Source organism: Cnephaeus nilssonii (assembly GCF_951640355.1).
Source record: "Cnephaeus nilssonii genome assembly, chromosome: 17".
Classification (NCBI taxonomy): domain Eukaryota; kingdom Metazoa; phylum Chordata; class Mammalia; order Chiroptera; family Vespertilionidae; genus Cnephaeus; species Cnephaeus nilssonii.
This window is the reverse complement of record NC_137088.1, coordinates 43954900-43971011: the sequence shown is the minus strand read 5'-3', so window position 1 is coordinate 43971011 and position 16112 is coordinate 43954900. Positions and strand designations below refer to the sequence as shown.

General features: G+C 38.8%; 1 protein-coding gene across 1 annotated transcript in view; it reads left to right on the top strand.

The window, feature by feature from the left end:
* Positions 1-16112, top strand: part of ERC2 (ELKS/RAB6-interacting/CAST family member 2) — a gene marked incomplete at its 3' end in the record, with an annotated part of 881167 nt that overhangs the window by 291219 nt on the left and 573836 nt on the right. The window contains exon 6 of the mRNA XM_079794619.1: positions 4168-4335. Within this exon, the coding sequence (XP_079650745.1) occupies positions 4168-4335 (168 nt within the window). The remainder of the gene's footprint in view (positions 1-4167; positions 4336-16112) is intronic.

The following is a 16112-nucleotide window of genomic DNA, read 5'->3' as shown; positions in this document are numbered from 1 at the left end:
TGAAGAGTTAAATAGGGGTTCTGCTACCACACCACATAAGGCTGGGATCCTGGACAGCATCACCCTTCAGTGTGAGGTTTAACCAGAAATAACCTCCCAATTCTACTCTCCTCTCACTCAGACTGGGGACTCCAGGGAAAAGTATATATTTTAAAACTTTGAGCCAAGTGGAAGATGAAAAAACCATCTCTGAGAATCTATACCCACAGCTGGCTCTTGCATGGATGTACAGTGTGAGGTGATCCAGAATCTTCAAGTAGAGGATGTGGTTTAAAGGGGTCCTTGGTTGGTAGGGCCTCAGGTATTGGCAGAGGTAACTGCTCTGGAAGGCTGCATGCTAACTTAGCTGCAAAGTATTTCTGTAGATAAAGTTACCAAAAAAAATGAAGGCACAATATTTTTTTAAATTAGAAAACCTGCAAGAAAGCAAGCCACCATAAGTGAGTCAGTAGAAAGAACAGATAGCAGAGCCAGGTAGCAAGAACTTTAGGACTTGGACTTTTAAGACAAACGCTATGACATAAATGTGATTAATATGTTTAAATAAATAAAAGAAGGTATTTGAATACAAATAAAAGTCGAGAGACTATAAAAATTTCAAGAAAATTTAGCCCTACCAGTGTGGCTCAGTGGTTGAGCCTCGACCTTTGAACCGAGAAGTCATGGTTTGATTTCCAGTCAGGCCACATGCCTGAGTTGTGGGCTCAGTCCTCAGTGGGAGGTATTCAGGAGGCAGCTAATCAATGATTCTCTCTCATCGATGTTTCTATCTCTCTCTCTACCTCTCCTTTCCCCTCTGAAATCAATAAAATATATATTTAAAAATAAATTAAAATACCAAGCAAATTTAAAGAGAACTTCTAGAAATGGGAAATAAAAATGCAAATTTCAAAGCTCAATGAATCACTACAAAGTTGTCACAGAGGAGGGTCACAGAAGAAGAGAGACTTAATAAACTAGAAAATAGAGCAGAAAAAATTAAATAAAAAAGATGCAATACATGAAAGATAAGTTAAGATACATAGAAAAAGAAGGTCAATTAAAAGTATAATCAGAGTTCCAGAAGGAAAGATGTAGTAGATCACTACTCATATTTGAAGAAATAAAAGCTGATACTTTTCCAAAACTGATGACAGGTATCAATCCACAATCAGGAGGCTCAAAGTACCCCAAAAAGGAGAAATCGGAAGAAACCTATCTATTTGTATCAAAAAAGCCATAAAAGACAAAGAAACAGTTTTAGAAAGCATAATATTTGTCCGAAAGAGATATATGAGTGGCTAATAAGTATGTGAAAATATGCTAAGTGTCATTAGTTAGAGAAATGCAAGTGAAAACCATAATGAGATACCACTTTATACCCATCATAATGGCTATAATGAAAAAGACAGACAATAACAAATTCTGGTAAGAGTATGAAAAAGTTAGAGCCCTCATATATTGCTGGTGGGAATGTGAAATGCTACAGTTACTTTGGCAAATGATTTTGGATTTCTTCAAAATACTAAACATACGGTTGCCACATGGCCTAGCAATTCTACACCTATGTATATACCCAAGAGAAATGAAGACATGCCCACCCAGGCTGGTGCATGAATATTCATATTAGCATTATTCATAATAGCCAAAATATAGATACAACATGAGTGCCCATCAACTGGTGAGTTGATAGACAAAATGTGCTGTATTCATTCTCGGGAATATTACTCAGCAATAAAAAGGATGAATCTTGAAACACTGTGCTACGTGAAAGAAGCCAGTCACAAAGTACATATATTATGTGATTCCATTTATACAAAATTCCCAGAATACGCCAATCTATAGAGACAGAAAGTAGATGATTGTTTGCCTACAGCTGTGGGTCGAGGGTGGGGAATGGAAAAGGACAGCTAATGGTTTCAAGCTTTCATTTTGAGATGAGGAAAGGTTTTTATTTTGAGATGATTCACATGTACAACCATGATGATGATGTGAAAATACTAAAAACCATCAATAGTACACTTTAGTGAGGTGAATTTATGGTATGTAAATTATATTTCAATAAAGCTATCAAAAATGCAGCTAATGAAAGATTTCATAACATTTAAAGGAATGAATTTGTAGACATTAAGACAAAGAAACCATTTTTAGAGCTAAACATTGGTAGAACTATAGGGAAGAATTTATTATTTCACCATTAAGTAGGTGTTTTTAACCCACCTCTAAGTGATTAACAGATGAGGCAGATTCAAAGATCAAAATATGGAAGACTGAAACTACTCATCCATCTCCCTTCCTTCCTCTCTCTCAAATCAGTAAACATATCCTTGGGTGAGGATTAAAAAACAAAACAAAACTCTTTCCAAAGTTGTAATAAAATGGAACTTTCTGAAACCTAAGAGGGCCTATAAAAAACTAAAACAAACATGAACGAACGTTCATGGTGAAACATTGAAATTCTCCCCTTTATGATCAGGAACAAGACAAAAGGAATTATCATTTCCACCAGCTTCTCTGTCTTTCTTTGCCCGCTGTGTGTTTGGTATGGCTTCCTCGGAGCACAGCGGCTGTAGGGTAGCTGACTTCTAGCATGGTGGCTGGCTGCCAGCAGGAGGAGGCCGAGGCTGCCATTCCTTCCGCAGGCAGAAAGGTAGAACGCTGGTGACATAAGATTGGCAAAGCTGTGGAGTGATGAACACACCGTGCCTGTGACTATGAATATTAATGTAACTGCTTTGGAAAACATTTGTTTGTCTAGTGAAGTTGAAGGTGTGTATACTATGTGGTCCAGCAATGTAACTTTTAGATTATTTTTACTATACCAGTATGTACCAGGTGATATATAGAAGAATGTTCAGAATAACACTTTAAAAAAAATATTTTTATTGATTTCAGAGAGGAAGGGAGAGGGAGAGAGAGAGAGAAACATCAATGATGAGAGAGAATCACTGATCGGCTGCCTCTTGCAGTTCCCCCACTGGGGTTCGAGCCTGAAACCTGGGCATATGCCCAGATCTAGAATGAAACTGTGGTCTCTTGGTTCCTAGGTCGACAGTCAACCACTGAGCCACATTGGACAGGCCAGAATAGCACTTTAATAGGGAAAAAAAAAACACCAACAACACCTGGAAACAAACCCAAATGTCTATCAGCAGCAGAATGGACAAATAAACCGCGGTGAAGTTTTACAATGGAATACTGTTCTTCAATGAAAACAAACAAATTGCTTGTACAGTACACGATTTAATCTCCAGGACATAAGATTGAGTAAAAAAAAGCCTAACGTGTAAAAAAAAAAATCCCACAAAACATACACTGCAAACAAAATTAAAAACCTAAATAGTATCCAAAACTAAATGGTATATCATTTACAGATGGAAAAAAAACACCACATGGTGAACTGAAAAGACAAGCAAGAAAATGATCAGCATAAAATTTAGAGTGGGAATTATTTCTGAAGGGGGAAAGAAGCAGATTGAAATGGGCTGGAGCACAGATAATTCTAATAACCTTTTTTGGTGAATTGAATGATGGCTATTGTGTTATTTTCCCTTATACTTTATATATATTTTATTTCTTTTGTATTTCCTCAGTATTTAATATAAGCAAAAGAAACACCCCCAATACTTTTTTTTTGGGGGGGGGAGGGTGTGAGAATTCTCTTTTGTCAAATAATGCCCTTGAATGATTGTTTCCACCATGGAATAGTAGAGAAGGTCCAGGTTATGTCTTAGGTTAAGTACCTTTATTAGCTCCCTGTTTTCCCTTCTGAGGATCTTGGTGAATTGTCTTTGGTTTCATAGATGAATAGTCGGTTTGGCCAGGAAGCCTTCTTTCCACTGTGAACCTTGGTTCTCAGTGGGGTGGAAGATGGAAGGCTGTCTGCTGACCTTACCTTTCTGGCTTCCTACACTCTCCGCCACATTTGCAGAGCCTCCCCAGAACCCAAGACTGCGTGACTCCCAGGACCATCTTTATCATCAAACCTGCATTGTTGGAATAATAATCACCAACTGTGAAAAAGAAAAAGAAATAAGTCATTTAAAGAAAACACACACACACACACACACACACACACACACACACACACACACACACACACGAAAGGAATATAAGAGAAATTAGTAGTTTTCAAATAGAGAGTAGTATCTGTGGCTTCTAATTTCTTGCAATTTTGTTCTTTTACAGATTGATCAGCTGAAGCAGGAACTTTCAAAGAAGGAATCAGAACTTCTTGCCTTACAAACAAAGCTTGAAACCCTTAGCAATCAAAATTCAGATTGCAAGCAACACATTGAAGTGCTTAAAGAGTCGCTTACTGCCAAAGAACAGCGGGCTGCCATTCTTCAAACCGAGGTAAGGCACTGTCTCAGGATTCTGGGCAGCAGATGCTGAGTTGATAGAAAATGTTCTACCTGAACAGCTTTCTTTAGAAGATTCCTTATCCAAACCCTGGGGCAAGAGGTGTTTTGGATATCGGATATTTGGGTGGATTTTGGAAAGGTAAGACCTACTGCATGTATCATAGACTGTGTAACACTCCCAGTGAGGTTGCTGGGAGTGTTATACAAACACATGGATATTTCTGCAGAAAAAGAAATTCTCACCCTAAAGTAGATAAATAAAGACTATATAAGTAACACTCTGCCAGTTTGCTTCAGGTTGTGCCAGTAAAGGGAGTTTGCTTCATACTTGGATTTTTTTTCTTTCATTTTTTCAGAGCTTTTCAGATTTGGGAACCATAGATAAAATAAATAATCAGATCTGGAATGGTTTTTATTTTATCAGAAACCATTTGAAAAAGTCAGAATGTCCTTTACCTTCCTTTGTTGTATATTTATATAGTTCCCCCTCCTGGCACCTATGATTCCAAAGGTTTCTTACTTTCTAAAGAGTCTCCTTAATTTTCAATATTCTTTTACCCATTGAAGAAAGTTGGTATTATACAAGTTTCTTAAAGGAAAAGCTGGTTTGTTATTTCTTATTCACACCTAGAAAAAACAAACAAACATATTACTGTCCTATTTCCTTGCTTCTCCCCATTGAATTATATTTCGGGGATGGCTAAGGAATGCAGGACACAAGCTACTTATTGTGTAAATAAAACAGTTGGCAGAAAATAAATTATTTGTGTGGGCAGTAGCGAAGGATGTGGTGAATGCCCGATTTCTGTGTAGAGGCAGCGTATGATGTGATCACTTTGGGAGAAGGCAGCCTAACTGAGATGCATGTTCCCTCTTGTGCTCTTGAACCATGTCTTTGAATGTATACATTTTTGGGTCTGTGGGGAGATTTGGACTTGCCTTAGGAGTTCGTGGGGCCATTCAGTAAGTCTGTGCCCTCAGTGGAGGTGCAGGACATTGTTCAGAGAAGACAGGAAACAGGTTCCGGATTGGATAAGTCTTGGCATGGATCCGACTTAGCCCCTATGCACTTCACATTGTCTAAATTGCTGTTATTTGATTGATTAAAACCAAACACTTATTTTAGCTTCAATGATGTAGATATTCCACACTTAAGAAATACAATTTTCAGTTGTATGTGGTTTCATTCTGAATGTGGAAGCATGGATATTTTCTTTTTTAAGGAAAATTTTTAAACTATGCCATTGATTGGAAGGTGGCTTAAATCTGCTTTGAAGAGGAGCAGTGAGAAGAATCTACCACTGTGCTATCGAATACTGGAGCCACTAGCCACCTTATGTCTATTAAAATTTAAATGATTAAAAGTCAGTAACATTTAAAATGCAGTTCCTGGGTAAAGAGGCCAAATGCATGGTGACAGAAGATGATTTTACTTTGGGTGTTGGCTACAAAATGCTATATATACAGATCATGTATCATAGAAACCTATATATTCTTGAAACCTATATTATCCTATTAAATGAATATCACCCAATCTTACCTAATAATAGACAAACATGTAAATTGACCGTACCTCTGCTACGCCCACAGCCAATCAGGAGTGAGTATGCAAATTAACCAGACAAAGGTGGCAGGTTAATTTGCATATGCAGGCGTGGAGTGGCAGGGAGAGGCGGGACACCTGCTATGAGGGGGAGGAGGGTGGCGGAGGGAGCTACAGGAGTGGTGCACCGCCGGGAGCGAGGACTTGCAGGCTCCCGGGTGACCAGGAGCGAAGCCAGGGGAAGGAAGGCCTATTCTTGAACGAATATCATGCAACCGGCCTCTAGTAAATTTAATAAAAACTAAAAAAAAAAAAAAAAAATTCTGTAAAATTTAAAAAGGAGTTCCTTAGTTACACTAGCCACATTTCAAGTATTTATTGGTCAGCTATGGCTAATGAGTGCTGTATTGGCTAGCACAGTGCTAGAATGTTTCTAGTATCTAGCACTTGTCTAGAATAGGAGTTGAAAACTATGGCTTGTGGACAAATCCCACCCTCAGTCTATTTTTGGAAGTACTGTTTTGCTAGGACACAGCCATACTCATTTACTAGTATCTAAGTGTTGTGCTTGGCTATAACTGCAGAATTGAGTAGCTGCAGAGATTGTATAGCCCATGAAGCTAAAAATATTTACTCTTTGGCCCTTTACAGAAGAAATTTGCCAATTCTTGGCATTGTGATTTTGTGGGAAAAGGGCCGAGTGGGGATTGGAATGCCTGACTTGACCTCTCTCTAGCAGTCTTATTCTGAACAGGGCCAGCTAGTTTGCTGACCCTCGTTCTGGAGCACAAGGTTTTCTTGACACTCGTTATTCACAAATCAACTGATTGTTCCCACAGTTGTCTGAAGTTGACAATAATGCCAGCATCCATACTAGTATATATAAAAGCCTAAGCAATGGTTACAACAGGTCAATCGGTCGCTATGATGCTCACTGACCAACAGGGCAGATGCTCAATGCAGGAGCTGCCCCCTGGTGGTCAGTGCGCTCTCACAGCCAACTTCCCTAGGCCAGCCAACCTCCGGTGGTCCCTCCCCCTGGCTGGCCCGCCCTGATCGGCCCCGATCCGCCCTGATGGCTAGCCAGGCGGAGGGACCCCCACCCATGCATGAATTTGTGTACCGGGCCTCTAGTTACTAATAAAGGTAGTGTGATTGTGTTGCCATGTGTTGGGTAGGAGGAGAATTGAGAAGCAAGGCAGTGCGTTGAGGAATTGCCCAAATAGGCAGTCCGCTTCTTGATGGTTTCTCTCCAAGAGGAAGGAATGAGAAAAGTCAGCCCCGAAAGGCTTACTTCCTTTCTCCTGCTCCCTTGCACTGAGGAGAGCTGTATCCTCAGCCCATATCCCTTTTCTTATTCTCTCCTTGGTGTTTTCCCTCTTGAATGAATGTAGTCAAATTAGACCTATGTATATTTCATGAAAAAGACAGTGGTGACATTATGCGGATAGCTTCCATCCCACGTTCAATAATTAAAATGACCCAATAAAAAGGATGGTTCTTTGAAGTAGAAAAATTATTCTCCATGTGCAGAGAAAGTGAGGTGATTTTCTCGTCTTCTACTTTGAAGTTCAGAGCGTGTGATTAATGATTTTATCAGCTGGAGACATCAGAGGAATTTTCTTTTTTGCCTTTTTTCTTCTTTTAAGATCTCTGTAAATAAAAATGGAGACAGTTACCCAGTAATGTCCATCTCTTAGGGGAAGCAGTTTCAGTTAAAATTTGCTCTAATTGTTGGATCATGGGCAAAGGATTTTTGGCAACAGGGTGCAATATATTAAAGTGATTTTCCCACCTCTAAAGAGTCTCCCTACCTTAGAGGATGAGTATTCAGTAGATACGTTATGTGTCATTATGCCCATATGACAGATCAGGGCTCATCCTTGCAGGAGGTTACATGTGATAGCTCCTTCCACTTTGATTCCTGAGTCACTCCTTAAAAGCTTTTGCCAAAACAGAAGAGGGTTCTTTCTAGAAGTAGAAGAAATTTGCTGGTTTCTCTGGAAAACTTGTGCTATCAACTGGTTTTAGCTACTCTTTTAGAATATGGTGTGCATGATAGATGTCACTGGTTTAACAGTTCATCTCTGCCAGGAAGATTCTTACTATCAGAGAATATTCGTTTGGGAGGTGGCAGGATGAAGAGTGGGGCAAGGGGTGGGAGGCAAGTTGTCTGGGTTTGAGGCTGTGTGGCTTGGCTCTTGGGTTGGTTGTTTTAACTTGCATAAATGCCCAGATGCTCTGACATGTGAGCAATAAATCAATGGAGTAATAATTATGCACACAGAGGGATACACCACATAGCTCTTAACATAACATTTTACTTTTTAAAATAGCTTCAAAGGACCCCAAAGCCACGTTTCTTATTTTGCTACTTTCCTGGATGCTTTTTATGTACCAACTTATCCCCATCCTCCAACACATTAATTACATGGCAATAGAGGTAATAAATTAGTTTTCTTTAGCACCTCGCTTTTTCTAGATTTCAACACATAATTACCTGCCTGGTGGTGTCGCTCAGTGGTTGAGTGTTGACCCCTGAACCAAGTGCTCACTGATTTGATTCCCGGCAAGGGCACAACTTGGGTTGCTGGCTTGATCCCCAGTTGGGGGAGTACAGGAGGCAGCTGATCTATGATGTTTCTATCTCATCAATGTTTCTATCTCTCGATCTCTCTCCTTCCCCCCCTCTCTCAAATCATTAAATATTTATTTTTTTTATTTTTTATTTATTTATTTTAATTTCTTTATTGATTAAGGTATCACATATTTGTCCTCGTCCCCCCATTCCCATCCCACACCCCTCCCCACACATGCCCCCACCCTCCTGTTGTCCTTAACCACCGGTTAGGCTCATATGCCTACACACAAGTCCTTTGATTGATCTCCCCCTTTACCCCCACCCTTCCCTACCCTCCCCCCGAGGCCCGAAAGTCTGATCCATGCCTCCTTGTTTCTGGGTCTGTCCTTGTTCATCAGTCTATGTTGTTCATTATTTCTCCTAGATGAGTGAGATCATTAAATATTTAAAAATAATTACTAATATATCCAGAAATTTAGAAGAGAGGCCTAGATATTATTCTATGGTCTGAAGTAAAATGTTGTGTGAAGAACACAGCATTTAGAAGTGGGAGGTGTGTGGACATACTTCAGCCTTCCCATTGGATAACTGTGACGTGGATAAGACTTGAACTTCTCTGAGCCTCCATGTCTTGACCTATAAAATGGCAGTCTTTGTGTCAACCTGATGCATCTGTGTGAAAAGTGCTTTAACTCTGGTAAAAGGTTTTAGCTAGAAATTGTATTGATTATCATCATTGCTGTTATTATTTTTATTGTATCTCACGGGTGTTTGGGGAATGCTCCAGCTCACTTCTCTTTCATCATCCATTCTGTGTGTTATGCCTTTGTGGGTCTCCTTTGCGATTTTGGTGTCCACAGATATGGAACTCAGACTTTTACATTTCAATGGAGTCACTTTTTAATGAAGTTACTATAAAAGTGCCATCTATTGGTTCTAGACCCAATTTAAGAGGTTTCTTTGGGTTTTCCGGCAACTTTTCACCAGCCCAGCATGTTTTGTAACAGCCAGATGTGACAACTCCTTTGCATGTTTTCTGGGAGATGTGTTATATGACAGTGGTGTGATGCTTGCTTTTATACTCACTGCTGTTCCAAATAGGTCAGGGAAGAGATCTACTTGAGAGCCCATTAATGGAGACAGAATATAAGGGTTTTGTGTTCTTGAAGACATGCAGGTTAGGTTAGTGGCAGCTCCATAACAAGGGTCCATAGCATTTTTGTTTTTGTTTTTTAAATGAAATCCATATAGAAGAGACTCTCATGCAATTTATAGGCTTATTCCCTAGGAACATTCACCTCAGCACATACACACTCATATTCACATGCAATAATGAATGTAATTTCAGGCAGTTTATAGATGCCCTGAAGCATTTCTGAGAATTTCACATGAACGATTCCTGCCCTATAGATTTCATGCAACACATAGTTTCTGAATGGCTACTGTGTACGAACTATGGTTTCAGCCCTCATCCAGCCAACATTCTATTGGGTATATGGATGTATGATAGATAACTGATTTATAGTACCATAAATGCTCAGGAATTTCTGGTTATTAATCATTTCACACAATATGTTAATTATATACTACCTTCTTTGTGTTGTTTAAAAGTGGGTAAGTAAAAGAAGGAGAGGAAATAAAAAGAGATAAATGTTTAGCTCCTTTGAAAACTAAAGTAGGCAAGCTGTATGAAATATCCATTCATATCGCTCATACTGGAAGGTTCATATTGCTAAGGTGGTTACTCTGGTACTCTTTCTGTGTTTTGATGAGAGCCGATTTATTTTGAGTCCACACTCAAGCAACTTGGCTCTCATTGAGAGAGGGGATGCTATTTATCGTGTTACAGACACTCTGCTGGCTTGATTCTTTCAGATGTTACCTCATCTACTCAGAAATGCTTCAGTAGGCTGTACTTCAGAAAGACCCTTCTCTCATCTTGTCTAAATGAGGGAGGTATCACTTGACAATATTTTATTGAGCATTGGATAAGGTTGGACCCATAATCTCAGGAGCTATTGGTCTTAGACTTTTAAATTTAATTGTATTGCCCAAATGTCCACCAAGTGTCTTGTGGCTGCCATTCTGAGTTCCAGGAACTGTGGCTAAGTGTGTCCCATGCAATACTTTATTTTACCCCTGACTTTCAACTTGTGAAGTTGGTATTGTTGACTCGTTTTTTTGTTTGTTTGTTTTTAAGATGAGAAAATAGAGGTTCAGAGAGGATGTGTAACTTACTCAAGGTTACAGAATGATGAGTGATAGGGCCTCAGCTCTCAAATCCTGAACTTTTAACCCTAAATCTAGGCCTTCCATGAGTCCCTTTGTGTCAAGGGACTGACATACATTATCACATTTAATGTTCATGTCAAAGTTTATTGTAAGTTTTATAATTATGTCTTAATAGGTGAGTTCATTGGGATTGCAAGAATGCTTAGTAAACTGGCTATGAAGAGAGATAAGAATGAATAACTCAGGGGTTTAACTCCTCATAGTAACATATGGCTATAATAACAATAACACTGTGGCCAAAATATTGGAGGATATTGGCCAAACTCAAGAGATGGTGACATTTTTCCTGAAGTCTAGAATCCTAGTGCATTAAGAAGAATTCATTGTGTAATATTTAATTTTTATTTCTTTAAAGATGTTACAATTATGTACATTTACATATATTCACACATACATGCACACTTTGTAAAAATAGTAAAAGGATGGAAAACATTATCTTACTGTATTTTCTCTTTATGTTGGAGACTAAGGTGATCTTTAAATTGTCTATGATACAGATATTATACATTTGTAATGAAAAAATTATTAAGTGCATTTTTAACAGAAGTGGTGATGGTCATTTCTTCAGGGAGGTTGTGCAAGGTGCTGGTGGAGGAGGAGGTGGCAGCGATTTTTGGTCTCTGAGTCACGCTTGATTCAGTGTCATAACACAGCCAGAGAGCAGGCTTGAGCTGTCAGTTTTCAAGCTGAAGAATAAAAGCCAAGCAAAATGTTGTTGTTCCATGGAGAAGACAAATTTCATGAGTCCTTGTTTCCTGGTTTGCTCATATTGAGATGAACCCTCTGCCTCACTTTCTGGTGAGGCTAGACTCCTGGGCATAAAGGTTACCATGCCAAGGGGTCTGAATGCTTTGTGGCCTCTTGGGACTGTGGGGCCAGCTGCATTCACACAGGGCTTTGCAAACTATTCCAGATACTAAGGAACACCTCTCTTCTGAATTCACATGTTTTGAGCAAGAGGGTTTTTTAGTGAATGAAACAATATTTGTCACATACATAAGGTGGATTTCCCAGGAGTCTCCTTTACTTCCTCTGTCATTTCAGTTTCCCTTTTTACCTCCTGCCTTGGTTGACTAGCAAGCAGAAAAGCCCCTTTTAACCCTTCAGCCCAGCCTTCAAAGAATATTACATCAAACGTGCTTTCCGAGATAGACTTTTGTTTAATGCTCTTCATAATCACGGCATTTAACAGTGAGGTGCTTTTTAAGAGAGTCGGTAGCATCCGACACAACCGACTTTGAAGACTGTCAAATCACCCAGTACCTCATTGGGGGGTGTTGTCTCCCTCTCAAGACTTGCAAGGGATGCCTTTAAAATTAATACATTAAGGGGCTTGCTGGAAAAAAAAATAGACAAAACAACATCCTGGTGTCACTTGTGTTTTTCCATTCTAATCCTGTCGCTGGCTTCACATTTTAAAATGTTTTTATTTGACCAGGAAAAGCATCATTTGCAATTTTTATTGATAACACTCTTAGCTGCAAGAAAAAGACATAAACCTGCAAGCTGTAACTATCATGGTGGCCACAATTGGGAGGTCTGCAAAATGGTTTATTACCAGTAGAAAAAAAGCCTTGGGAACCACAGTCGTTATAGGGGTCACCACCTCTGCTACGTGCATTTCCCTTTTCCCCTTTTTCATTTTGAGGGTATGTACGATGGCAGTGCCAAACTACACACTTCCCCCTCCCCTGATGTCGGTGGGCTTTGTTTTGATTCTCTCTTTATTAATGATGTGAAAACTTTGGGGTCACATAAAAATGAGCCAGGGTTAGGCGTTGTGGGCCCCAGAATGCTGAAATTGTCCTTCTCTCCAGCTAGTGAAGACATTGTTTAAAGGGGCCACATTTTTCCTTCCTGAAATTTTTAGCTGTTGTGCAGATTTTAGATACCCGGGTGAACTTTGTACGGCAGCCTCATGCTCTTGCTTTCTTAAGGTAAAACCTGAAAGACTTCTGGTGGAGGAATTCAGCTGTGTGGTGCTTGTTGGCTGCGGGTCCATGCGATGCTTTGTCTATTAAAGGATGATGCAGGTAGCTACGGACATTAGTCTGTTCCACAGGCCTAGTGTCACGTCCTTTTGTTGTTGTTATTGTTGTTCAGGCTTTTCAGAGAATGCCTTATTTAACATCTTGTTAGTATAAAATTGCTTTTGACTTCATAAACACAGGTGTTCAGTTTGAATCTTAATGAACTGTGAAATAGGTAGATGTCTAAAAGGAAATCCTATAAATTGTGAACATGGCTGTCAGCACACTAAATGGATTAGGAACATTCATTGTCTGCCCTGTAATTGAACACCAATGCGATGCGTGGACGAGAATTAGTCCTGAAAAGTCAATAAAATGCAGGGGAAACGTTGAGCCTGGGAGATGTTGATTGTGTGGGTCCCCTTCACCCTCCTCACCGCCACAAATGAAGGCTGGTGCAGAGGCCTCGGAAGTCAGAATGGCTATTCAGAAGACAGCCAAGAAGAAATACATATGAGCAGACAACACAGAATTTATAGAGTAAAACCACAAACACCTTATTTTCCATTGTACTAAAATAATGATATTTTACAGTACTCGTTTTGTATGTAATTCTGCTTTCAATTTTATATTGTTACTGTAGCTCAAATCTCATTATAAGTGTTCCAACAAAAATCCCTTTTTAATCAAAAACTTTCCAATCCTTAGCCTATTGTCAATTTATTTTGAGCAACTTATTTTTTCTAGTGAAACAAAAGAATTTGGCCCTTCTCTTTGAGCTCCATGGGATGTTATTTGACCTGTGTGGCTAAATATTGAATCCTGTCATAATCTGCACCCATTGTTTTGGTGTGTAGAGATGGATCCAGAGCCCTTTATATTCCTTGACAGAAAAGAAATAGACCATTGGTATTTTTATTTGGTTTTACTTCTGTTTGAAAAAGGCATATTCTATACTGTATTAAGCTATTACTGGAAGTGACAGTATCCAATTAGCAAATGGTCCGTGAAAAACTACATGTCCACTGGTTAGTGTTGCTCACTGGTGAATGGTTTGCAGGAAAAGCAAGGATGTATATCTGTCATATCTGTGGGAAGCTGAATTTCCACTTTAAAAAGGAGATGACAGAATTTAGAAGGAGGGAATTCCAACAAAACTCTCCCTGACCCCTGAGCTCACATTCTTTCTTTTTTTGGGGGTGAGGGTATGAATTTTATGGAAAACAGGATTTATTAAGTACTTCCATTCATTTTTTTTTTCCTTCTGGGGGGCACCATTTGGAAATAGCCAGTTTACACTGTGATTATGTTCTCCTGACACTGGACCCACATTTGTAACACTTGCCCCACTCGTCTGGAAAAAGGCTCACAGTCGCTGTGGTTGGGTTTCTTTATGTGCTTGTTTACATACCAAACCAAAGTCTGAAGAGTGAAGTTAAATTGCAGGGCTTCTGCAAGAATCCTTTACCCATTTTCAGTGGACTTTATTCTTTTTAAAATTAAACACAGATATTTATTCCATACAGACGTATAGTTTCTTTCTCTTATTTTATTAGGAAAAAAAGAGGGAGAGAATACAACTTGGGGTCATAAGTTGTGTGGATGAAGATCATTTTAACCCTACAAGTTTGTTTTCATTGCAAGTGTTTCTATCTTGAAGTGTGGGAAATTTTTCTTGCATCTTTTATTATTTTTATTTTATTATTTTATTTTCAAATGTAGGTGATTTTTTAAATTCTTATAATTATAACAGAATGATGTTTGCCCTCTGAAATACTACTTGGCAGTTCCTAATTTGAAACTGTACACATCGTAAGTTGTGCCATTAGGATCTGGCCAAATGCGAAGGGAAAGAGAAGGTCCTACTTCTTGTTACTGAGTGTGACTCCTTAGCCTCGTGCCAGCCACGCCGGGGCCTGAAGGGTCTGCTCTCTCCATGGGGAACCGCCTTTGGCTGCTCTTTTGGATGCTGTACAGGCAGAGCAAAATGCTTGCCTAGAAGTGCTAGGGACTGCCAGAGTGCTAGACCTCAGGATTTGTCAACTCTTCAACCTCAATCCCACCCTAGGTCAAAAGGAACATTTGCAGAAAGATGTACATGAGTGTTACAGATTTAATTTGTAAACATATAATCATATTTGCACTGTGTGTGTGTGTGTGTGTGTGTGTGTGTGTGTGTGTGTGTGTGTGTGTGTGTGAAGACAGAAAGAGACAGAGCACTAAAATATGGAAATTAGGTATGCAGCATTATTTTGGTAACCTTCTTTGTTACTATATACTGTGTGTTAGGCATGGTTCCAGGTGCCAGGAATATCGAAGTAAACAAGAGATAAATGTTGCCAACATTATCATCCATAATATGATTATTGAAAAATGTTTAAGGATTCTTTGTAGTTCTTTTTGTCCTTGAGTATCCACTGGGATTGATTCATGAAGGATTCAATCTAGTGGAATGTTGGTTGCTTGACAGAGCAACCCCACAAAGACCGTGGGTATATAACCATGCCTCTGAGTGAGGGTGTGAAAGTACCTAACCAAAGGACAACTTATTTTAATGCTTGGAGCTCTTTTCATTTATAAATCCTTAAAGTTTCAATCACAACTTTCTTGGATAAAATGTCTCTGATATTATGGGTCATTGTGGCCTCATTGGGGTTTTCTTTACTGTACTGCACCTGAGTATTCATTTTAACCCTTTATAAACCTAGTATTTACATTGAAGGAAAACATCATCACAATATAAGCTTCTTAAAGAAAATGACCTTTTGGCATTTTCACTGGGGTATATGATCTCTGAGAGCAATGCCTAACATAATATAGGAACTCCAAAAATATCTATTGGATTTATTGTTGCTTTCCTGTATCACTAGAGGTGTAGTGAGAGAATTACATGAGATATTGCATCATGGTAGCAATAGAAATATCCAGTCTTAGGCGATGCTTTAATACTAGTATTAGGAGAAAACATGAATTAACTCCTTTATAACTTAGGTCTGGGGAAAACTTTTCTACTATGAATCAACATCTGGTTCCAATAATGTATAAGATTGATAAATTTGATGTCATAAAATAAAGAATTTTTGCATGGCAAAAATTATTATAGGCAGAGTAAAAGACAAATAACTTGGGCAATATACTTATAAGTTATGCTGCAAATAAAGAGTTCATAGCCCCCATATATAGTTGTTAAACAAAGGGCCAACAATCCTATGGAATAATGTGCCTGATATATAGGTAGCATACAGAAAAATAAATGTAAAAGGTGCTTAATTTATAATACTCAACCTAACACATAAGAGAAATGCATATTAAAACTACATTGAAAAATAATTTTCACTTATTAGATTGTCAAAAATCCAAAGATTTGAAATGTATTCTATTTA